General features: G+C 44.6%; 1 protein-coding gene across 1 annotated transcript; it reads right to left on the bottom strand.

Moving 5' to 3' along the window:
- Positions 1 to 334: 334 nt before the first annotated feature.
- Positions 335 to 19,802, bottom strand: tle3a (TLE family member 3, transcriptional corepressor a). Its single transcript, XM_051952056.1, has 20 exons — positions 19,103 to 19,802; positions 18,383 to 18,565; positions 17,749 to 17,849; positions 17,490 to 17,553; positions 16,142 to 16,186; positions 11,901 to 11,963; positions 11,572 to 11,646; positions 7,836 to 8,057; positions 5,781 to 5,903; positions 5,283 to 5,333; positions 5,034 to 5,186; positions 4,429 to 4,561; positions 4,144 to 4,319; positions 3,945 to 4,018; positions 3,606 to 3,855; positions 2,845 to 3,092; positions 2,567 to 2,714; positions 2,309 to 2,459; positions 2,007 to 2,083; positions 335 to 1,709 (listed from the first exon to the last, which is right to left on the bottom strand). Exons 2-20 carry the CDS (start codon positions 18,404 to 18,406, stop codon positions 1,602 to 1,604), a joined length of 2,286 nt encoding a protein of 761 aa, XP_051808016.1. The 5' UTR covers positions 18,407 to 18,565; positions 19,103 to 19,802; the 3' UTR covers positions 335 to 1,601.
- Positions 19,803 to 24,753: the final 4,951 nt, after the last annotated feature.

Here is a 24,753-nt window from a genome sequence, read left to right as displayed (position 1 = left end):
AAGTCGTCACTGTCATTTTTGCCAGGTAATCAACATAAAAAACAGGAAATTACAGATCCTGGCCAAAAAATAATAGTCATAACAGTTGGGCATATAAACCAGTTGCAATTATGTAAAAAATGTAAAATTTAATTAGCATTAAATTGGCTGGTAGGTAGATTTTGTTGCATTAAACAGAGCAGAGCTTCTTATTTTCCAGCCCTAATACTAGGCTGGATTTGGTGTTATCCATCTTCTGACTTCACTCTCTACAAGAAATGATCCACATGTTAAACTATTCCTTAAAAACCTCCAATAGCAGCAAAACAACAGCTCTATAGAAATTCAGTCAAGATTATTTTTTAATATAAAAACAGTTTATTGATTTATCAACAACTGTCAGCTGTACAGTCCTTATGGATGATGACACGTGTATGCTACACAGTCTAACTTGTGTTGATGCAGAGACCATTCTGTCTATGAGAAGACCATAGTGGAATACTATGAAATACTGAAGAAAGCAAACAGTATACCCAAAATGTCAGATGTGGTCATGGCTTTGCCTGCCACCTTTATGAGTAACCCTGTAAGTCTTGCATATCAGTCGCAGGCCGTCTGACGAGAGTATAATAATTAACTCTCCTAGACTGATGACTGAACTTTGCTGAGTGGAGCTATGAATTTTCGTACAATAGTTGAGTCAACAGACTGAGCTCAAGTCACAGCTGCTTGCATGTAAAACCCATCAGTCCTCCAGTTGATAGATATCCATTTCCATGTCATAGAAAGCAGCCAGTGCTCAGTGATAGGCCTTCATTTAAAAGTTGAATTTCTGCTGACCTGGGCCAAAGGTTAGACGTAACTGGAAACCATGATTTTCTCCTTCCTCCGCTCTGAAAAAAAGGGCATTTCCAGATTCTCTACTGCTAAAATCCATGGGACACATGTCTGTGTTACAGCAAATAACGGAGGGGGGATAAAAGCCGTTGTCAGGGAGAAAAAAAAAATCCAAATTAGATTTCCGAAAAGGTCATTCTGGACAACGAACATGAAAAAAAGCCAAGGAGGGGAAAAAAACTGAAATAGAATATCCTCTTACAAAGTCCTAATCTAATTTCCATACCCAGAGGGGACAGAAAATCACGGAGAGAACAAGAAAGAACCATCACAAGCGTAACTGGACACCAAAATATAAATCTATAAAAGGCCTTTTATTACTCCATTATGTACACTTTTCACAGGACCTCCAAGGAGAAGCTCCAGAGCGAAGCGCCGCTTCTAGTTGTGCCATGGAACTTTATCTCCACATTAAAAAGGACGAATAAAAAAGAAATATCCAACAAACAGAAAAACAGCAAGACATTATTTTCTCCTTAGTGCTTTGGGAAACTGCACTCGCTGTACAAGTGTTAGTTTTATGAGTGAGGAAGGGCAGAGCCGAAGGACACAACATCCAGGGCCTCAACAGCACCACCATCCATTACAGTCTGGCACTGCCAAACTTCCTGCCCATCCACCTGGGGCTGCACGCAACATCCATGCTGTCTGTGTGAGGGAAGGTAGATGGAGGAAGAGTCTGCTGCTCCTGAGCATGAACATGCTCTGATCCAAAGCAGTCTGTTCTAATAGATCACTTCATATACAGTGGCCTTCTTGTCACCAGAGCCTGTCACAATATACTTGTCGTCTGTCGAGATGTCACAGCTCAGGACAGATGAAGATTCCTTGGACTGTTTGGAGAAAAAAAAACAAAAAAAACATTTTAGTCGTGGATGCAGATAATATACTCAGCTACATTTAAAGTTAAGTGGAGAAGATTAGCTGACTGCAGAGTAAGATTAGACTGCAGCGACATCAGTTTCTGGCCTGACGGCCCTCAAAAAGACTTCTTTGTCAGGTCAATATTTCAGGTTCAGTTTTCACTGATAGGATAGTCCTGTCAGACAGCGGTCGCTGTGCCCTTCCTCTCAGAGACTACTGTGCATACTTTTGGCCTGGCTGCAGACAGAGTGTATTGATCTGCATACCTGGAATATGCTGGCGCCATAAGGAGTCCTCCAAGCGTTCAACAGATTGTCCTTCCCAGTGCTTACAAACCATTTACCTGCAAAGAAAACAACAATAACGTCAGGCCAATTTGGACTAAGAAGTGGCAGGAAAAACAACTACAAAAGAAGAGTTTTTTCATCTGTAACTTTAAGGAACACAATGAATGTAAAAGACACAGTGCAGTTTTATAGTTTTAGCGCTACATAAAATAGGACAGGCTAAGGCCATTTCCAAGTTATGTATAGTCAGCATTATCTCTTCTCTGTGTGCTTGTTCATACCACAGTAGGCGAACTTGAGGGAGAGGACACAGCTCTCGTGCAGGTGGAGCTGATACTTGTCAGGTTTTGAATGGTGGAGCACCTCCACGTTGCTGCTCTCCATACCAACAGCGAGCCACTCTCCAGTCGGACAGTAGCCCAAGGAGAAGATCTGGAGATGGGACAGAGCAGTAATTAGTTGTAGAGCTAAAAAGGAAACCACTCTAAACAATAAGTCTGTGGTTGAGTGTAGGTTTCCTCTGTGTTACAGGGTTGTACCTGTGAAGTGAAGTCATGCTGCTGCAGCTGTCGACCCTCCCTCAGATCCCAAGAGCGAACAGTGTTATCGAGACCGCCTGTCCACAGCTTAGTGCCATCGTGGGATATGTCAATACAACTAGCACCATCTGTATGACCCTGGAACTGCCTACAAACAAAGTCAGACGGCATACAAACATTTATTGACATCCATTTTTAAAAGAACTCACACACGAGCAATTCTGCTGTAGGGCCAAAGCCCAAACAGTGTGAATAAGTTTTTTTTTTTTTCTCCTAACCTAACGAGAGTCTGGTTGTGCAGGTCCCAAACGGCAATGTTTCCATCACTGCAGCAGGAGAAGCAGACTTTGGCGTCAGGGCTGATGGCCAAGGCGTAGCATGCCGGGGCTGAGGAGGTGAGCTCAGCCTTGATGCGGGGTGTCTGAGAGGCCAGATCCCAGATGGTCAATGTGCTGGCCTCGCCTCCAACAATCAATGTGCGACCATCAGGCAGCAGCTTACAGGAGCGGATGTAGTTATCCCTGTTCTGTTGCACAGAGGACAAAGCGAATCAATACATGTTCAGGGCAGTAGAGCCAGAGAGAGATTTAGGAACAAATCGTGGGAAAACAGGATGAAAGTCCTCCCGTCATAATAAATCAACTAAAAGGTGTTCTCAAACCTAATCCGCACTGAGTGGACAAGTTTTCAGCATGTTGAATTTACATATTTATTCGATGATGTTCGCCTTACAAGCCAACTATGAATTATCGGGAAATGTTGTGTGATGTTTATCTTTTCATTGGTTCTTGCCAGAATGACTTTCATCTATTTTATACAAACGCTGAGTAAAAGCATCAGCTGCATTTGTATACCAATGCATTTGCTGTCAAACTGTCAAGTGGGATGTGTTCCTCATGTATAACAAAGGATTATTCCATTGTTAATGGAATGAGATTGGATATAAACAGTTTACATCTTCTGAAACAACTGCACAAAAGAACAAAGTGTAACAAAAAAGGTTCTGATGAGTGAAACGTGAATAGAGATGGATCCTTACCAGACAGTCCAGTTGGGAGACGGGGCTCTTGCTGCCGGGTTGGCTGATGTCCCAGATTTTGACACAGCCTTTGCCGCCAGTGTAGACATGACGTGTGGGGTTGCTAATGGTAACAGCACAAACCACCTCGCCGTGGCTCAGCGTGTTGATCTGACGGGCATGGCGTGGAATACCCGGGCCAATCAGGGCGTCGGGTGGGAAGGGCACAGGCTGCATCTGGCCATCTGCGCTGACGTGGAAGGAGTACGCTCTGAAGAAAAAGACAAAAACCTATAAGTGTTTGCTATCCCTGCTGTTTTTAAAAATGTGCGAGTCTAACACACTTGGTGAGACACTTACGGTTTGCCACCAGAAATGGATGTGAGACTGGCTGGAAGGCCTGGGGCTCTCATGTGGGTATGAGGATCAAACCCCTACCGAACGACAAGATGGAAATGTTTAAACAGCAGATCCGTTTTTCGCATTTCATACTTAGTATATGCAGTGCTAGTAGGTGATCCCAAATACAGTTAAATAAAGCGGCAAGAAAAGTAGGTACCATTGGGGAGCGTCCATAGGCTGCAGCTGCTGCAGCACTCATCTGAGGGGAGATGTGTAGACCAGCATACACCCCAGGACTAGTCAGGCCCCCATTCATTTCGTGATGGCCCATCATGGCAAAGGGGGTAGGATAGGAGCCTGCGATGGACAGCGGGGTACGCAAAGCTGGAGCTGCTACAAGCAAAAACAGCAGACAGATATCAGTATGTGACATAACTGCACATTGGGAGTGAATAGAAAAAGATTATCTCCATTTCTAGAGAGGAAAGAGAATGCAACCAACCAAGAGCCTCCATGCCTGGTGGTTTGCCCAGGATGGGTCTGAGCCCAGGAGTGGAGCTGGTGCCAGGGGTGGGGGCATCGTTGCGGGGGGTGGGGGTGTTGGATTTGAGACCAGGCGTGGAGGATTTGTCATTCTGTCAAGGGAACGAAAGAGCAAGCACATTCACAATCCCGGAAACCAGGCACTGTGCAGACTGACAATTTGAGAGCAAACTGAACTTAATCCAATCTAATTCTGACAACCCTCATAGTCCTGCAGAGCCATAAACTGCTATTTATTCTAAAACCTATTATGGTCACAATGGAGATGGGGCCGTTTTTATCCCCTTACTGCTTTGGCTTTAATCTTTTAGTGAGGCAGAGGGGGGAAAAAAATCCTGGAATAGTTAAATACATTGAGCTATTAACAGAGAAGACCTGACTGATCCTGATGCGGGACAATATTATCCCTGACGTTTAGTCATGCACTTAAAGCCCCGACAGCCATTCCTAATCCACTGCAGAAAACGTCCTAGATCTATTTGCATATATCCCTTTGCTCTCTCTGCAATTCTCAGTTAAAACCCTTTCTGTCCTAGTTTGTCCACAACTCCCTTGATGTCTTACATGACTGAGCTCCTTGGCCTTAGAGGATGGGGTGCTTCCAGAGGACGCCACTGATGCAGGGCTGTTGGGGGTGTCCTTCTTTGGAGGGCGGGGCTTATCAATACCATTTTCAGGTGGCGAGTGGGCCGGACTTGCCCGTGGAGTGGCGGGATCCTGGAGAAACACAGCAATAGATTTTCATGTTTATGTAACTGTCGCATCTCAGTGCAGGTCAATGTGCCATTTGCAATTACATGCTATGCTGCTCACCTCATTAGACACATCTACCACCAAGTCATCACTTTTCTCTCCATCACTGTCCTGTAAAGATAACAACCAAATCAGTCAACTTAACAGACATATTCAAAATACATCTCAGGCCACAGCAGGGAGCCTCGGGAGCACTTTGACATTTTGGGAAATAAGCTTATTTGCTTTCTTGCTGAGAGCTGGATGAGTCTGGAGCCAGGGGTACTAACTTCCTGGAGTCCTGTTGCTACTATGAGTTTGCCAGGCAACCAGCAGAGACTCCAGGAAGCCCCGGTTATCTGCCAAAGATTTCCCCATGCATAACCTCAAGTGTAAAGCCACAACTTTTTAGATTTTTCATTTTGGTTTTTGTATGGACAATAATAATAAAGGTGAGCTTGAGAAGTACAGTTTCTCTAGTCTTTGCACTGTGGCTTCATAATTTACAGACCTTTTCATTCAGCTCTTGGCAAGTAAGCACACTTCCCGACATGTTTAACCATTTCTTTAATGACTTACATATCTACTCATGCTGTCCTTCTCCTCCACTTTGCGTTTCTTAGAGTCCAAACTGTAGTCGGAGGAGCTGCGATGTTTCTCGCTGGCTGTGCGTAAGCTTTCGGATGGGGATATAGAGTTATTCTGCAAAGGGAAAAACCAAACACGCTTTATTACCATTTTGTCTTCTTTCATAAAAGAGAGCTGCAAGTCATTCATCCATTACAAATTCACAGAGATCACACTGTGCCAATCCAAACACTAAAAAAATGCCTTATTCACACAACGATGGATACAGCAGACTCTTAAAATGCAGCTGTAGGCCAGCTCCACACAGTACCCTGATACCAGCCAAACCCAATCTCACACACAAGCCTGTCCCTGGCCACACAACAGAATGGGCTGTTATCTGAACTGAAAGGAGGAGGGCTTGTTTTCTGAGCTGGGCTCCCTCCTCCTCATAACTGGACAACAAACAGCCTCACAGGGACATGAGCAGTGTGTTGTGGCTGAACAGAGGGCCTTTTCTCCAGAGTCAGTCAGGCTAAGCGCGAGAGGGAAAGGGGAGGAGAGACCCAGAGAGAAAGAGAGAGAGAGAGAGAAAGAAACTATATGTTGTGGGCACTGGGCATTGATTGCCGCAGCGCGCTTGGGCACCATGTCAGCTCAGGCTTTGAGCTCTGATAAAGAAAGAGAATCTATATCCTGCCAGTGGGCACGGCAGCGTGGGACTGACTGGTGCTTCTTCATGGAGCCTGCCCACACAAGCTGGGACAGCTCACTCAAAACGCCAACAGAATGGGAGGCACTAGGCAGGTGTCCAGCGGCTTTCACAGGAGTTTGCCATTTGCCTGTAAACTGCCAAGTTCTCCTGATTCCCTCTGTCCCTCATTTGAGGAGCAAAGCAACAACATGGACTAAGTCAGCGGCAACCCAGAAACGCGAACAATGGCTGATGGACTAGCAGTCTGGGCAAAGGGCCACTGTCTGCATAATGGCTGACCTTTAAAGAGATGCTTAGTGTGACTCATTAACCAAAGTCACCACTCTACTATCAGATGACCTGGGACAAGAGCACAGAAACAAAACAGGCCTGCTAATCGCCCCAGGAGTTCCATTTCTTTAGACATGACTGCACCCATTCAGCTGGCCCAGTCTACAGAAACACAATCTCACGGGCCCATCACAAGCCATCAGAGATCGCAGCATTTCAAATAAAACGCTTTAGCAGGTCCAGCCAGATGGGGTGGAGAAAAAGAAAACAAAACAACTCTCCATTTGTGTTCATAAATATTCATCACATGCCAAGGAAGAAGAAAGAGTGAGCTAGTAAACAAGGGAGACAGTAGAAGGGATCAAATAAATCCTTTAAGAAGGGGAAGTCCAAGTCCTTCTTTAATTGTGATGAAATTACAAGGCTTCTAATCTCTCCAGCATGATACCAGTCATTTCCCTTCTGGATTAAACACACAGGATTTATATTCCAAACCTCATTTTCCATTAATCATTTTATTGAAAGCAGATTACAACAGTGCATTAAATCAGCGATAGAATGCAGTTAGCAAGAATCTTTTACCGAACATTTGGAGTGGAGTTAAAAAAAAACTGATGAATTATGAAAACAACAAATGCTGCAACAAAAGCAGTTGCAGTTTTAGACACTCACCGTGCTCTCTGTCGCAGACGTCACAATGGTGATCGAGGAGATGATGAAAGCAAGTGGAGCAAAGGGAAAAACAAGTCAGTTAGCGCGTCACAACAGATGCTTCTAGCCGAATGTGTGAGAATCAACTGCAGGGCACAAGGCCCCTCTTATCGCCATGTATTGGAGCTGGTGAATAGCTTATGCAGTCATGGGCTGGGAATGTACCAGCTCATTACCCAGACAGAATGTGAACAGACAGGATGTGCTCCTCACCTAAGGGCCCTACGATTCTGCTCTAGGGAGTGAGACGCACTCCACACTAAATTGGTTTTCGCCTGTTTAACATCTTTCCAATAGTGTTCAAATGAATATACATTTCAATTGTTTCAAATAAACAGGTCAGTTAAAGCCCAATTGGACAGTAATGTGACGGATGTTAACTCCTCACCTCTGTGTTCCAGATCATGGTGGTTCTTCTCATCCTTCACGGGGAGGTGGGCTTGGCTGCCCAGAGCGCCGAGTGCCAGCAGGCCTGATCCAGAGCCTGTCACAGGGGGGATGCCAGGCGGCTGCAGGCCTGAGGGGTGAGGTGGCAGCTGGACTGGAGGCCCGTGAGCAGCATGGGAGAGGTGCTGTGCCTGAAGCTGCTGCTGCTGTAAGTCGACAGGGAAACAGACAGACAGACACCAAGTGGGTCGGAGGGAAAAAGCAAGGAGAAACCACATACTAAACACGAGGCTGATCAGTTAAACCCCAGATGATATTAGCACATTCACACATCTATTACTGTCAGGACCAGACAGCAAACCCCCTCAGTGCTATTTCCATACCAGACCAGGGTGGCATAAGCCCTAGATCTGTGCTGAGGACAGTAGAAATTATGACTAACAATCTTCTCAACACGTTTAATGTATGAGATGCAGGACTGGAGACTTTCAGTCACACAGTGTTAGAAGTGCACAGTGAAATGAAGACAAAATTCTAAAATAAAATTCAACTCTACATTAACAAAACACAGCAAAGCCAAGTTTGATTCAACCACAGCTTAATAAGAAAGCTTCGTACACATCAGGTAAATGGTGCATTTCATACTGCAGTGTCACACAACTCCCCGTGCCATCAGTGACTTGAGCATTACAGAAAATGAAGCTGTACTGGAAGCTGTCAGCCTGTGGGCTAAACAATACCTGCTTTTTAAATGCTTCAGAAACACAACCAGTGCCTGTTAACCACTCACATATTCACATTCCTGGATTGACACAACATGAATCATTTGCACACCCAAACTTTAAGAGACTGAGGGAACGCTAAGTGTGAGAAGCTGGCACTCCTTCCCTCTCACTGAGTCTTTTGAGTGTGTTTTTGAGTGTGCGTCTGGAAGGCTGCTCTGGGAGCCAGGACCAGGGGTCCCATGCTGGCACTCAGTCAACCCTCCAATATTCACCATCAATATTTGAAAGGCACAGGGAAATAGATGGGAGTTAAAAGGCACTCAGTATGGAAGTAAGCAGTTTAAAGCAAGGTTAAATAATACTTAGCTGAGACACCAATAAAAACATCAGCAATTTATTACCCGTCTACGAGCCAGCTGAATAATTCAGCTGCTGTTACAGCATGCACCTCTCTTTTACAAGACGGACTTCAATCAGTGGCCATTTATGGCCATTTCAGGAATATTAGAAGCTTAGTAATGACTAAAAAGGAGATACAACACACATAATAAGTGGTGTGCAGGCCCAACACATACTGTAGTAAAACATACATTAACTCAGTTGGAAGTGGCTTTCAAATGTCCTTAAAATAATATCAGGAGGGTCTTTTTAATTGCTTCTTGCCTTTTGTATGATCTGCCCTGGAAGCAGACAGGACTAGATTAGAAAATAGTTTTTAACTTGCAACCTTGCCCTTTGTTCCATGGGGCAGATGTCAATCCAATTACAAAATGTACCCAGGACAGGGAGAAAGAACAGAGAGCCCAAGAGAGAGTGAGTGTGTTATAATATTGTGTCCATGAGGGAAATTAAGGAGCCAGTTCATTGGCAGGGGAGAGCCATCCTTGCTCATTGTGTTTAATGAGGCACTGATGGGTAATAAGCATGGTTGATCAGCAAGATCCCTCATTAGAGGGCCATAAATGAAGACAATAATAAATAAATAAAGGAGTCTGGGCCATTTCCTCTAATTTAATATTCCAAGATAAAGACCTGCTCTTTGCCTCGTTTTTCCCCTCAGACTGAGTGCAGCCTGAGAAAAAAAAAACACCGGCAAAATTGAGCAAATGTATTATAGTAGTCTCGGGTGTGCTAAAACACCAACTATAGTGAAGTGTAGCACTTGGGCAGGAAAAGTGCCATGCAACATGCACAACCCCTTCAAGCCCAGATCTGTGCACACACCAAGTCCATTAACAACAACGTGGCACAGACAGACATTTGTGGATGCCACTGACCATGAGAGCAGGGTAGGCAGCCTGCTGCTGCTGAAAGGGAGGACAGAGGAGTGGTAAGCTGCTATGTACTCCCTCTCTCCATCATTACTATACACTGCAGTTAATGGTCTTGAAGACAAAAAAGGATCTTTTATCACTGAACACCCTTTGAAAACAAAGAGCAAAGGGTTCTCCAGGTATCCACTTACAGTGAGGAACAGGGGCTATCTGAACTACTTCTTGTAGACTTCAATATTTTGTGGACACGAAGCACCACTAGTCAGGTTCATCTCAATGCAAGCAGCTGCCCTAGTTGCATTCTATTAATGGCCCTCAGTTCCATCAATAAGACATGCAGCTGGCTCCTGGATGCTGCCTGTCTGCCTGGCACGCTCTTTCACCCCACCTTACTTTACAATATACATGAGGGTTTTGGCATGCCTACAGAGCTACTCCCTAATGAATAACTAATGGAAAGGTATTCGTAAAACATACAGTAGCTACATTTCCACCTCCTCTGACATGAGGCCTCACTGTTTCATAAAACAGTCCTGATGCCACACAGGACAGTACACTAAAATCATGAATGGGCTTGTCAATATTTTATAGAACATGGATTTTTAATGCTGCCAATTTTAAATTATACACCAACAGGGATCCAAAGTGACAGGATCACAGCTACAAATTCAAACGTACAGCAATATGCCAGTATTATATTGTTCTAAATAGGAAAATCACCTGCACAGGAAGGAGCCACAAATCAAATTTGCTATTCTTAGGAACAACTGCTGCTTGCAGCTGCTCTGCTTTGGTGAAAGTGTAATAAAGCATCTGCTTCAGTTCAACAGAAAAAAAACAAACTGTTCTCCATCACCTCAAGACACAGACTCAGACAAATTCTAGGGAGCAATTATCTCAGAACAAAAGGTCACCAAGGGGGCATTAATTGAATTCCAATCCGTGTCCCCAGTCATCAAGTCAGCCTTTTGGGCCTGCCCCTCGCGCATGCTAAACATTCAACTGTAGTAATAAGATCAGTGATAGCTGCAGCTTTGTACCATAGGTGAAGGCAATCACTTCTGTTTGAGGAGGGCAGGGTGAGTACGGCTGATCAATGAGGAGCAGATGGTGCTTTGAAGCAGTGATGAACACCATACATTACTACTCAGTGCTGTGGTGTGCAAAGAACTGTGCAGCAGAGCCGTGATGGCTGACTGCTGTCTGTATTGTCTCTGCTAGCTTGCAGCTCTGGCTGTGTTCTGTTCACCCTCAGCCTTTTAATTCCCACAGCTATCCAGGTCAACAGTGAGGGATGAGGCTCCTCGTTAAAACCTTAGCCAATTAAAGCAATATGGGCTGCAAAGGGGATCTCAAGAGCTCTCAGACTCGCATTTATAAACACACAACAAGGCAGTGAAGATGCCACTGAGACCAAAGCTGAAGCAACAGACCGGCTCTGGAGAGCTATACTTATTATGTATATATAGTTAGAATTTATTGCTGCAGAATATGGTAGGAAGTTGGAAAAAATATTAATATTAGCACATATGATTCAAGAAGAAGCAAATCTGCACAATAAGTGTTTGGCATTCTGTACACTTAACAGGTAAGACTGCTTGGTGCATGAACAAGTACTATTCAAAGCATTTTATGTGCAGATTTGTCCCAACCCAAGGTCAAAAAAAGGAAAAAAAAGGGAGTATACACACGGTGAGAGGCAGATTGGGAAGTCCACGTACCCCGATGATAGCATTCAGCTCTGTCATAGTAACCTGCTTAGCCCTCTCCACTGCCTGAGCAACCTGCTGTTGGTGCTGTGGGAAGACAATTACAAAAGATTATTGGGATTTGCCAACATCTATCACACACCCACACTTACTTATCTGTGAATTTCACACTTAATTTTCATAGCATTACTGGAATTCTGAAAGTGCCATCACATACAATTACTCAAAAAAAAACAAAAACCCTGCTATCCCAGTTTTTTCCCCCCACATATAAGCAAAAACAAATGACTTTATCTTAGAACTAACTGTGACACTGTTTGGGAGTCACATTCAAAACTCACCTCTTGTGACAGGAAAGGCATAATTTGAGCTAAAATTGCGTTGAGCCGTTTGGCAATCTCCGTCTGGAAAACAAAAGGGGAGGAAAATGAGATGGTAAAGTATGAAACAGACAGTGACTTCATATAACCCCGCCTTTAATGTTTACACCGATTAAGTCAATTACTGCGGCAATCAGAACTGCTTGACTCAACATCCTCTAAACAGCGTGATATTGACATTTGAAATATTTAAAACATTAGGAGAGCCCAGGGGGATGGAGCACAGCTGTGCTGAGAGTGCACTCCATGCTAAACGGATATGAGCAGGCAGAGTGCTGCTGTGTTGAGAGGATCCTCTCTCACTCTGCCCTCCTTCCCCTCATCTGCAACTGCACTGTCCTGCAGTTAACCTCAGAGTTAAACCACACAACCACACCCCAGGAAGGGAGACCCACTAACTTGACTTCCCTGTTTACTTACATGTGACAGTGTAGGCCATTTACATTAACAATTGTAACTGCAGAGAGAGCAAAGATGATGAACCATAACAACCTTGAGGGCAACACACCTCACATTTAGAATCAATACCATTAAAAGACAACGACCAGTCTGTGTTAAGAGTGCAGCTTGCTAAGGCTCTGCCTTTCCAAGAATGAAGCCCAAGCCATTTCTCTCTGCAATCAAGTGCCCAGCTCACCACCCTCCTAGCCTCCTGCCTCCATTCTTCTGCTTGTCTACCAACTGCCATGGCAACGGCTGCAGCCCTATCTTGCTGGGATCATTATGCAAATGGCACCTCTGCTTGACCGTAACAGGCTTTAAAATCATATTACGTGCTTGGAGGCAGGTCATTAAATTGAATTTTCAGCCTGTCGATCACATGAACGTACCAAATGAATGGTGGATAAAAAGAGCAATGGGAGGAGGTGTGCAGAGGGGGGTGTGATCCACCCCCTCTCCTGTAAAAACACTGCACAGCCGGCTTGTTCTGCCTCCTTCTCCTTCCAGGGATGGGAGATGAGACTCTCAGGTTCAAACTCTGCACAGGGAGCAGAAAAATAACAGTGCCAAAGCTACATCATCTATGGAATTTATGAGCTGCAGTTCAACCCAGGGCCACTGCGGAACACAAACACATCACAGGGATTTTCTCAGATTTTTCATTTGGAGCAGCACACACAATGTACTTTGCAGACCGCCAGCTTATTTATTACACATGGCAGAAATGCCAGGCAGTTTTGGCAGCCAGACATATTACCTCCGAGCAGAGCCAGAGAGACTGGAGAGTAATGTCCAACAGAACAAGACCTGCTGACCCAAGCTGCAACATGGATAGCCACTTAGCCAGGCAAGCCAGCAGGGCAAACAACAAACTGAAGATGAAATGTCAGGTTAATAAAAAAAATGAAGCCTGGGATCAGAAGCAATAATATATGGTAGCATGTGTTGGAGAGAGTGCAAGAGTCCATAAGATAACACTGATTAAAACTTGATTATTGCCTTTAGACAAGAAGGAGACTGAACGGCGGTCTCCTATGACACAATAAATGTGACCTACAACTAATAAACCACTGAAAGGGTTAGATAAAGGTTTTATGGGTATTAGTATTAATGCACCATAGTAAGTGCTCTGGAAAGAGCTGAAGAAGACCCTCAGAAATGGTTGAAAAGCTACAGGGCCTGTATAATCCATGTTTGTTGAGATAAGCCATGTAAATAGCAGTCGAACATTTGACAGGATTTGTGAGAAGGCCTTGAGCGCACAGTCCATTCCTCTGTAGCTTAGTGTCATGGTGACAGCTGGCTGGGAGAGGTCAGGAGGTGACTGATCCACTGTGCCCTAAACAACTGGCAGTCTACACTCTCACAGTGCAACATGCAAATACATGGAAAAGGCATCAACTCAGTCCGCCGCTGCTGTCAAAATAGATACAGTGCATTGCTGGCAGGATTGGTTTTTTTTGTTCTGCTGGCAGATAAAAATGGGGCTGTTGTCACTTTAAGTAGATGACAGCTTGGTCCTTGAGAGGCCAGCTTTGCACTGCTGCTACACAATTACAGGTACTCGGACCTGTGTAGCACCACTTTAAGAGCACTCTCAGGCTGGCTTGTCAATGGTGTGCAGAGAGGTATTCGCCTGTTGCTATCAGCAATGGGGAAATGGACTCGAGACACTGATGAGGATTAAATGCAGAGGGAAAACAACTGGTGGCTCTGGTCACATGATCCATCTATAAACAATACTTCACAAGTCATATTCAGAGGACTGACAATTTGTCCAAGATGACAGCACTGGCTGACTCCTGATTTTTCTCGAAAGTACAAAATCTGACTCGTACTAGCAGCTTGTCTAAGTCAGAAAATGATGTTTCCACTTAACTGAGATGTTGCACAAAGCCTCAGGGTCTTTGTTAGTGCAAAGAAGGCCAGAATAAATTTCTAATTGGCATTTAAAGTTATCTGTATTGATCTGAGTAAAGCCAAAAGCCTGCCTAAATGGATACATGAGTCATTATGTTGATTAACCTTGTCAGCTGCAGCAGACCGTTGTTTTTTTCCTGTCCAAAGGGCGACTCAATCTTAAAACAATAAACTTATGCTAACAAAAACAAGACCATAACCTACTTTGCTATGCCACGTCTTAAATACAATACAGTAACTCTCTGTTTATGTAAGTGGACCTGACACCCAACAGTTCACAGCCTGGAATTATTAAACTGCAGTCCAGTCCCACATGACAGATTGGGGATCTGGAAGCACTGATGGTTTGGGGAGCCACAGTTTCTCCAACCACTTTTCACTGCATGCCTCTTTTGTATGAACACTGCAGACAGACCGCTGGCTGACCAAGTTTGCTTTGGCACAGGTTATGGCAGATACTTTGCTACTTAGCGAATGATTCCTGCAGGCATGAGTCTCATGTCCGTGTTACAATTACAGGTAACAGCCAAATCTGACTGAACCTCACCAACATACAGAGCTCAAACCCCAAGCTGCTCTTGGAAACACGCACTAGATGACGGTAATTACTGGCTGACATCATGCAGCAGAAATTAGCCATTCATATCTACGTACAGTCACGGCTGATAGAGGGATCAGATAACAGCGCCACATCAGTCCATCTTAGCCGTGCCGTTGTGTGCATTCTGAAATCTGAATTATGTCCCTGCACAGTAATGAAAAAGGCACAGTTAGAGGAATGAATTTCCTCACTATGGAATAAATCTCCTGGCAGGAAAATAATATGCCTGTGTGCATCCAATAATCCATCCCAACCCTGCCTGTTAACCACTCCCCATCTTCTCCTCCTCCCCTGCCTGAGCAGTAAGCTGGGGGAGCTGCATGGATGGGGCCCGCACTGTTTGCTCACAAACACGCCGTTCAGCAGGTTAGGGCCCCACTGATGAATTATTCAAGCACTTCCATCAGCTCTGTTGAGGTTCCTGATAAAAGTCAGGCGCTAAAATGGATCAGTCGATTAACCTGTTTACACAGAGCTGGGCTGTTGCCCCTCCTCCAGCTCTATTCTCCAACTTGTCTCCGGCTCCCATCCCCCCCTCTTCTCTCTCTCTCTCCTCTGGTTGGCGATAAGTGCCTGACAGAAGCTATCAGAGCGGCCCGAGCCCTGACAGACATGTGGCAGTGTGACACTCGGCCCAGACACTGATGGATCACCCTACCACGCCAATCCGCCATGCTGCCACGCTGTCATTAACCAAGCCAGGCAGCCACAGGGGAACAGACAACCTGACTGGTTTAAGAGCTGCATGCGGTGGAATCTCAGGATTACTCATTCATACAATCCCTATCGCTTCAGGCATCAGAGTGATTGATCTGTGGAGCAATACAAGATAGGATCTTTTGATAGAGATAAGAGCACAATAAGAGACTAAAGGACTTTTGCTCCACTCTTGTAATTACTGTTCGTCTTAAAGAAACACTGACCCATCAGCAGTCCTCTCTTTTTAATCATTAAGTCAAAGGCGAAGCTTGCCAAAGTCTACCTGTAATCTTATCAGACGTCTGTGTCAAATCCAGGCTTTATACTATACTTGCAAATTTCCACTCCAAAAAAATGGATCACAACAATTGTAAGACTTTGCAGTTGTGTTGTCTTGTGTGTGTACAGCAGATCTGTGTTTACAACCCATTACTGGCGCTCAGTTCAGTTCACAGCCTGTAAGAGGCTCCTCCTGGATCCGACATCCCCTGACACTGTGGAAAACCAGTGAGCTGAAAAATATGAGGAACATGATACATACCTGTTTGTGCATCTCTATGTTCAACCCGTACGACATCTCGTAATACTGAAATCAAAGCAAAGATTTCATTGTGGTCAAAGGCATCAGTGAAGTTACACTTATAAAGCATGCACAAATCATGATTTCAGTGTAAGTAACATAGTTTAAACTCCACAAAGCAATGCTATTGATCACTGCACTAACTACATCATCACATGTTTTGAACAGTATGATTAAAACCCAGATCCAATCCCAGCTTCCACGGGCAGAGGTGATAAACTAAGATCAGACAAAAAAAAAGAAGGGAGCATCTGACAGTGAATAGTCAATAAATCGATATTTGGTTGTTTGCAGTGCGAGCAGGGAAGAGGGGGTTAGATTTATTGATCACCATCTGAAGCCCTCAGATCTCCATGATGTCTGTTTACTTAGTGTAACGTGATTGCTCAACACTCTTGATATTTCCAGCCAGGTCAGTCTGTCTGGCTGAAATGTAATCCGTGAAGCCCACAAGTGGCAGCCGGGGCAGAAATGGCTTTCCAGTCAGCGTCTATTTGATGAGGCCAATGCATTATTCAGTCCATTAGCTTCTTCGAAAATTACTCTCAAACAAGAGAGCCATTCTGTCTGAGATCAGAGCCCCACAGCCATAGCGTAACTTGACACCCAGTCCTGGCTGTGGGATACTTCCCTACATGTTTACCTAACCTCCTCCTTGTCAGGCTGACATGTTGTTTTCCCATGAAGAAAAAAAAAGAAGTTCAATTTAAACCTGCATGTATTGGTTTAAATCCCGCTGTGTTTACCTGGGCCAACAGAGCACACTGTCACAGAAGAAGCCTGTGATTGCGCCATGTCTGAGCTAATTTCTTGCATCAGGGGCACACCTCTGTTTTCCTAAAAGGCTGCTAAAATAAAAGCTAACAATTAAGGCTTGCAAATTATTAGTGAAAACAAACTGCTGCACGTCCTCCATTTTGTTTACTGTGGCGCATTTTCCCACACGCAGCTCTGGGCCTCCACCGCCAGCTCACACCTAATTTATGGCCATGCATATGTCTGAGTGTGGAGTCTCCTAGGAGAATAATCAGATCAGCACACACAGAGGGCAACGCTGCAGTCGACCCTTGGAGATCAGGGGCGCGCTATAATGGAGCCTCGGCCCACTGCCTGTCAGGAAAAGCTCCTCCGTAACAACCGACTACACCGAACCCCCCTGAGGGCTTTCATAGGCCTGTACCTGACACTCAGCCCGCCCTAACCACCACATAGGTGATCACAATAGCCTGTCTCACTCCACCCCAACTAGATCTCCAACAAGCCTTGCAATTTGGAACCATAATTGCTCCCTATTGTAACATAATCTTACCATGACATAGTGGCGCTGCATCTCCGTCTTCTCATTGGCCAGTTTGTCATACTCCACCTTAAGACTAAAATAGAAGACAAGGTGTCATTTTCAAGCGTCTCTATCGCCTCAATAATTCACTCACACTTAACCACTTGACAGCAGAGGAGAGAAACTGGTCTTTTTTCATTCCCGCACAAGTCAACAACCAAAATATTAGCCTAATACAATCAAATGGAGCTAAATATTGACTCAGTCATACTTTGGTAATAATCATTACCTGTGATACTGGGCTTGCAGGAACTGGAATTCATCTTTAATCCTGTCACAAGACTCTGCTACGGTGAATTTGAAGCCAGGCTGGCCGGGCTGATGTGGAGCCTGAAAAAAAAAGATGGGTTGTGAAAGAGAGGGGAAAAAAAAATCACAACAGTTCAGTCACACAGAAGAAAGTTTTATTCATCATTTTCTGCATTGTGCCCCGTGCTGCTGCTGCTGAGAGGAGCTGAATAGTCCTCACATTACTTTCAGGATAATATCTCCTCTGCAGTAAGACATCACCACGCCAGAGGTGGGTCTACTTCACACCTCCAGAAGCTAATAACACTACATGAATAGGCTTTCACACTGAATATGAAATCTAATTTCTTTTTTTTTTTCTAAATGAATCAAAACACCACTTCCACCACCTGTCCTCATGTTCAGCAGGGTCATATGTGAGTGTCTGGAAATATCTCCAGGCATGCAAAAACCATCTGCACCCATTTTACCATTAAGTGCACATTCTGATGCAGCAGAAGAAACATGCATGTGGATATATTTCATGGTCTGCTTTGGGAAACGCTTTGCAGGACAGATTTCAGAGGAACTCAATGTGATAAATACGTGAGCATGGAAAAGGAAGCGCGTCTTACCGGATGGCGGCCTTGTGGATACATCTTGAAATGTATCCTTTGTTTATCTCTCCAGTGTGCAGGTCCTTTGGCAAAACGGTTGAAAATTGCTCACAGCCACACCAGTCTCAGCAAGACACGGGTGGAGGTGGTGGTGGTGGTGGTGGTGGGGGTAGGGGGGAAGAGGAGGAGGTCGTGGAAATCCTGTGTTGAAAAATGACGCGGTTTAATTACAAAAATAAAAATAAAATGAAAACTCAATGCAGTTTACTAATAAGTAGTCAGAACAGCAAACTAGTCCCAGCTCTTTTTTTGCAGCCATGTCAAGAAGCAGCACCGGAGTCTTCTGTCTTCTTGATGACCTTATTCGGTCAGTGGTCAGCGACACACAGGAAAAAAATATCTCAATTCATAATTTAAACTGAAGGGAGTGGAGACGCCACTTTTACGCTGCGCAATTTTAACGCCAAATTGAGTTTTTTTTTTTTAATTTATAAATCCAATCTTTGCTTATGTTTATCCAAACAGCCAAAAATAAATAATGATAATTAAAAAATAAATAAAAACTCCCTCTCTGTAGGACGTCTACATTCAGGCCGACAAGCAGCTGGCTTCCACCTACTGTTTGACTCCGCGCTGAGCCGTGTGGAAGCGGTGCGCTGTTTGGAGCGTACGCCCAAAAATTTAAAAAAAAGAGAAGAAATCCTGAAAAAGAAATCAACAGCTCCGGGGAATACATACCCGTGGGTGCGTCCTAACGCCCGGCTTGTGCCCCCGAAGAAAAATAAAACAGAGAAGGCTCCAATTCGAGCGATTAATCCCTCGTAATGTCAGCGTGGTGGACGCAGCTCCCGACAAGCATCCTCTCTCTCTCTCCAGAACGCACCCAGCCAGACTGGGGGAGCAGTTGGGAGAAAATTTGGTGCGGTCGGGCTCGATTAAACTACTTTATTCTTCAGCCGCGAACCTCCGAGGAACCTTCTGTGGCTGGTTAATCCTCCCCGACCGACGTAAAAAAAAAAAGAGAGCGAGAGAGAGGGAGAAAAAAATAAAATATGCTTCCAAAATCTGGACTCGAAGAGATTCTTTAAAAGCGTAACATGGTACTCTCCACAAGCTCGCATTTCCCCCAGTTGTCCAGCTTTACCCCGGTTGCCACACACAGGCAGCAGGGCTGAACTGCCGTGAAAGCGCCTATCTGTCCAATCGCATTACGCGGAAGGAATACGGCCACATCTGCCTATCGGAGAGCGACGGCCCCCACGTGGGGGTGCAGCGGTACATGACATCATCCTCGCGGATCCACAAGGCATCATCCGTCCGTCCCACCGTGTACAACAACAACAACAACAACAGCAGCAGCAGCGGCAGTGATGTGCCGACGATCATAACCCAAAATTGACAGAGACAGCACAAATTCCACATCCGCGCCTCATTAGCAGGATTTGCTTGATGATTTGTTTTTTTTTTTTTTGGGTGAGACCACCAGCGGGACGGAGGAGGGAGAGAGGTTTGGAGGGAGGGAGGTGTGCGGTGTGTAGCGGTGCAACAAGCATACTTCATTTTTTTATCCCCATACAAGGCAACAAAAAAAGAAAAGGGAAGGTGAGTTCGAAGCTGTAATAATACGAAGCAAGTGCAAAAATACACAGCTCTGGTTCAACTCCCCCCCTCTTCCCCTCCTCCAACACACACATATGCACTGTGAAGGGCACAATAATGACCAATCGATCGGCGACATCCACCAAATTGAAGGGACACAAATTTGGAGTTTTAAGTGTCTCGTGATTCCTGCGGCCGCTCCTGCCTCCGCCGCTGGCTGTCAGGGCCGCCGGTGGCTCGGCGGGGGTAGCGAAGATGATTGCCTTTGTGTGATATGAACATCAGCCATGTCTGAGCGCTGCTGCCTCTGCGCCTTGTTTTCAAAGGCTCCGGCTTCCTCCCCCCCACGTGGGACTCCGCTGCGGCTTTAAGGCCTCTCGTCCAATGGCGGCGCGGCGCACTTACTCGCCGGCCTCCCATTGGCCCGTCGCCGCCGAGCCTGTCATTCACCGAGTCGTGTTGTCAATCAATACCACGCGGGGTCAAGCGCTGACAAATGCCTGCGCTCCTCGGTCCTCTGCCTGTGAATAGAGCCTGGAATGGCTGCTTAATTAGCTTCCAATGGCTTTTCTCTCCAGTTCAAACAATCTGTTACCACCACGTGGTAATGAGAGCCTACATTAAACAAAGGAAGAAAGGAAGCATGCAAACAGTTGTAACATTACAACCTGTAGTTTTCCTTTACATATGGGCCCTATGTAACCAGCAAAACAAAAAGGATTCTGTTTGCCTTCATCACAAAGGCCAATGTTTCTAGCATTAAACGTCACATTAATGTTATACAATCAAAAGCCCCAAAATAACTCCTCTTGTGTGTGTGTGACACAAAAGCGGCTACTGGTTGTGTGTTATTTATCAGCTGCGATAACAAGCATGAAAAAACAACAGCACATGCATAAAGATGCAGATTAATTATATTATCTCCAGCCTTTTAATGTGTCGGAGCTGCTAAATTAGCAAAAGACACGTGGGGATTCATGTGCAACATGCAATTCTTTTTGTATTTTTGTATGTTTTTTTTGTCTTTATCTTAATTACATCTTGCTTTTGTTTGGCCTTACTGTTGTTATTTTGCCCTCTGGGTGTGCTGCTTCTGCTTTGTCTGTCAAGCACACGGTAAACCCTTCATTATAAAAGTACTATCTAAATACACTTATTAATATTTGTATTTATCATGCACAATGCTAAACATTGTCCGTTTGAGGCTCTGTAAAGTGACTTCAGTGCAAAAACAAGCAGCCCTGCTTCACACTGGCTGTAGCAGAAGCTTTTGGGGAATGCTAAGGTCATTATGTCACGTTAAGGTCTGAGATTGCCCAGCAGTCGTCTTACTTGCCATTCTCGTCAGCCACCTCGAGGATGTGGGATAACTGTGTTATTTCCAAAAGTATGGAGGCAGTCTGTGAGAAACTCAAGCACACAGAAGAGCTGGCGGGCTAATCTCAGCCAGGCACCCCCTCATGCTTTTCAATAGAGAGTGCTTGGATTAAAGGCAACAAAAGGCTGGGCCAAACCCCAGGGAGAAGGGGGCCCTCCACCCACTGAGACCCCCACACTGTTTATTTACATGGAAACCCCAGCCTCAGTGAAACTCCCACCCTCAGGCATTACACACGGGCCTGTTTGCAGAGGTGGCTCTAATTCTTGACAGAGCAGGGATTGTCCTCACTGCTGCCACTTTGAACTGACTAGCAACTCACTTTCCACACAGCTCAGACATAGCAAGTGAGCAAATATTTTGCTTCTTGCACAGAACAATTACCTCGGGGTCACGATGTTCAAAGGTAGGTATGACTGTCACAGTCTGCACGTGGAAAAATATGTGAGTATCCAGTCTGAAATCAGGCTTTTACAGCCACAGAACGAGGCAAAGATCAACGATATGGTGGCGCTATTTATCATGTTGGATGTATTTGTAGATTACACAGTGCTGGCTCATTAATGTGACTTGCAGTTAATAAATGGCTCGGCCATTTTTCTCTCTCGTGCAGGCTTGCTTTCCTGTTCATGAAGCAGAAAATGAGGGCCCTGTTACTGCAAAGCTTGGGTTGATATTGCGACTACTTACACTTCAGGGTGCTAGCATGCTGTTTGTATGGAGATACGCAGACTTACATACCGCACATTCACAAACAAACACGCTGTGTGTCGCAGACACGTCATTCACAGGCAGAAGGCAGAAATTCACAAAAAACATGCACACACACATTCCATGCAACAAAGGGCCCACAGTGTGTGATGGGGAGATGAATTGCCAGTACTGTATTATCAGGATGACTCATCGGACAGTAATCAATGAAAACAGGATGAAAGTCCTTATCAGAGGAGAAAAATGCAGACATGAAGAGTGTCTCAAAACAAAAAGAGGCTTTTGGCAGGAAACTGGAGTTGTGTAGCCCTCAGCTGAGGAGGACACAGCCAACTCTGATATTATTATTTGCTGCAATCAGCAACTCCCACTGATAGGTACAGACAGAAATAACAATACAGGAACAAGTGTTAGTTTAAAAAATCAATTCTCAGTGCAGATCTTTTAACCTGTGGATCCACTCTTATTGAAACATCTACACAAAGAACAGACTCTTATAAAAAATAAAATAACCTTTAACATAAAATCTGGAATAAAACAAACAACACAATGAAGTTAACTGGTAAGTATAGCTAGATGTAAATTATTCACTTTTTCCATTTCCCCCAACATTTAGGTCAATCAAATCACTTCTCAAACAGCACCTACACAACTGATCTTTTCCTGGTGGAGCAGCTTCACACTCATTTCTTATTATAGCAGAAAACTACATTACAGCTCAAAGAAAGCTGCCAAAATAGTTCACAGTTGGACAGTTTTTTCTCTCCACAATTCAAAGCTAATCATGTTTAAAATTCACAGTTGATTACATTCTGCCAGATCGTAACACTTTAAAATCAGATATACTGCTGAGTCTTGAAAATGATGATGATGATTATTATTAAACCATTTGTATGCAGTTCATCTGCCAGGATTATTATATGAAAGTATAAGCTCTGAGTTTTAGTGTCACATTCAAATTTTATTCAGCGAAAACATTCAGTTTCTAGACAAACGCCTCCGTCCGTCCTTTAACGTGCTAACGTACATACTAAATATACAACAGTGATGATGAGAAGTGAAACCAAACCACAACTTGTTGTATTCATTTGACTGTCAGACTGTGAGAAAACTAGCTGATTGAACTGATAGCAAGTTGTTAACACCCAGAAAGCCCACATGGTAATTTCAGAAAGGGCTGAGGGTAGCAATGAACCTGTCTTAAACATTTACTGCTGTTTGCTAATCTGTTCATATTAGCAGCAACTCTCATGTTTCACTTTAGTCATCTAAATCACAAAGTCATTCAAATCTGCACATGACCCGAGTCCATAGAGTTAAACACACTGCAGCTGAAGCCTCTAGAAGTTCTGCAATCCGTAACCCGTCTCTGTGTTGAACAAGCAGCTAATACATGAACTTCTCTTCCTCTCACAGCCTCATTCACGGATGTGATATTGTTTTATTATTGTTGTATGTCCACCACACGCAGCAGAGCTGGAGGGCTGCCAGCTATATCCACTTAAATTCAGCAGCCTATTTACAGAGAGGTGATGGTGGCAGACAGTAGCCCTTCTAAACTCATTTTTTCACTCACACTCTTCACACTGTATAATCAAGAATCAGGATTGCTGTAGCGAGCGCTTGTTCAACAGACTCTTAGCTCAGGAAATTTGTAGATGCATCATTTCTATTTTCATAACTTACTGCAGATTACAGCTACGTAGTTGCAGGCAGCTAGTCTGTGCATTGAATTATTCCCGCCGCTGACAATGTGCTCCATAATTCAGCGCACGCATAAAAGGATCCAACATTAAACTGATCAGAGGATCAAGTGGTGCCAGTTGATTGAGAGGACCCTGAGCTGCACAACAAAGATTTTGTTACTCTAATCCAGTTTGCTAAATGGCTAATGTGATTAAAAAGATTCTTTCGGCCTAAATTCGGTTATGGTTCGTGATTACATTCACATGGCTTGGGAATGACTTCACATGACTGTCTTGAAAGAAAATTTGTTGTCACGGTAACAGCCCTTAGCAGGAAAAGTGCAATTTCTACTGAGGTCAGAGACTGTGAATTGTTTGGCTAAGTGTCTCATCAGCACAAACATTAGATTCACTTACATCAAACAGCGACGTGGGCAGGGCAAAACCTCTGCAGTGAGAACTGTGATGAAGTACCTCCATAGATCTGAATTTATCACAGAGGGCAATGAATAGTAAGCAGACCACTTTAACTAGCTCCATAATGACAATGCGAGCTCTCAGAAAATCTCCTTATGAGACCACAAGCTTCTGTCATCACAGACTGCATTTCACCACTTCTGCCTCACTGAGGAGCATTTCATATTCCCTGGCACACAGTAATATAGCTCTACTCCTCCATGCCAAATTGACTCCACAAGTGCTCCTATACCTGCTGACTGACACATGCTCGCTGAAAATGATTCCTTCACCAGCAGCTGGCATTGCAGCTTGCTCTGGAGGGGTGCTTGATTCCATTATTAAGTTGAGAAAGTAAGACAGAGTGAGGGGATAGGGAGGAGGGGGAAAAAAGAAGCTTGACTGGATATAAGAATAATAGAGAGCTGAGGAAGTTATCAGGGCAGGGGCAAGTAAGGCTGCCGTCTGACAGCAGATCAGAGCGCTCCTCCAGCTGGAACCTCTGCTCATGAGCCCGGCAGCGTAGCGCCCAGCAGTCGACTGGGATGATGAGCTCTGCT

Source organism: Acanthochromis polyacanthus, chromosome 8 (genome assembly GCF_021347895.1).
Source record: "Acanthochromis polyacanthus isolate Apoly-LR-REF ecotype Palm Island chromosome 8, KAUST_Apoly_ChrSc, whole genome shotgun sequence".
Classification (NCBI taxonomy): Eukaryota; Metazoa; Chordata; class Actinopteri; family Pomacentridae; genus Acanthochromis; species Acanthochromis polyacanthus.
The sequence above is the reverse complement of the archived record's forward strand: the minus strand, read 5'-3'. Positions and strand labels throughout refer to the sequence as shown.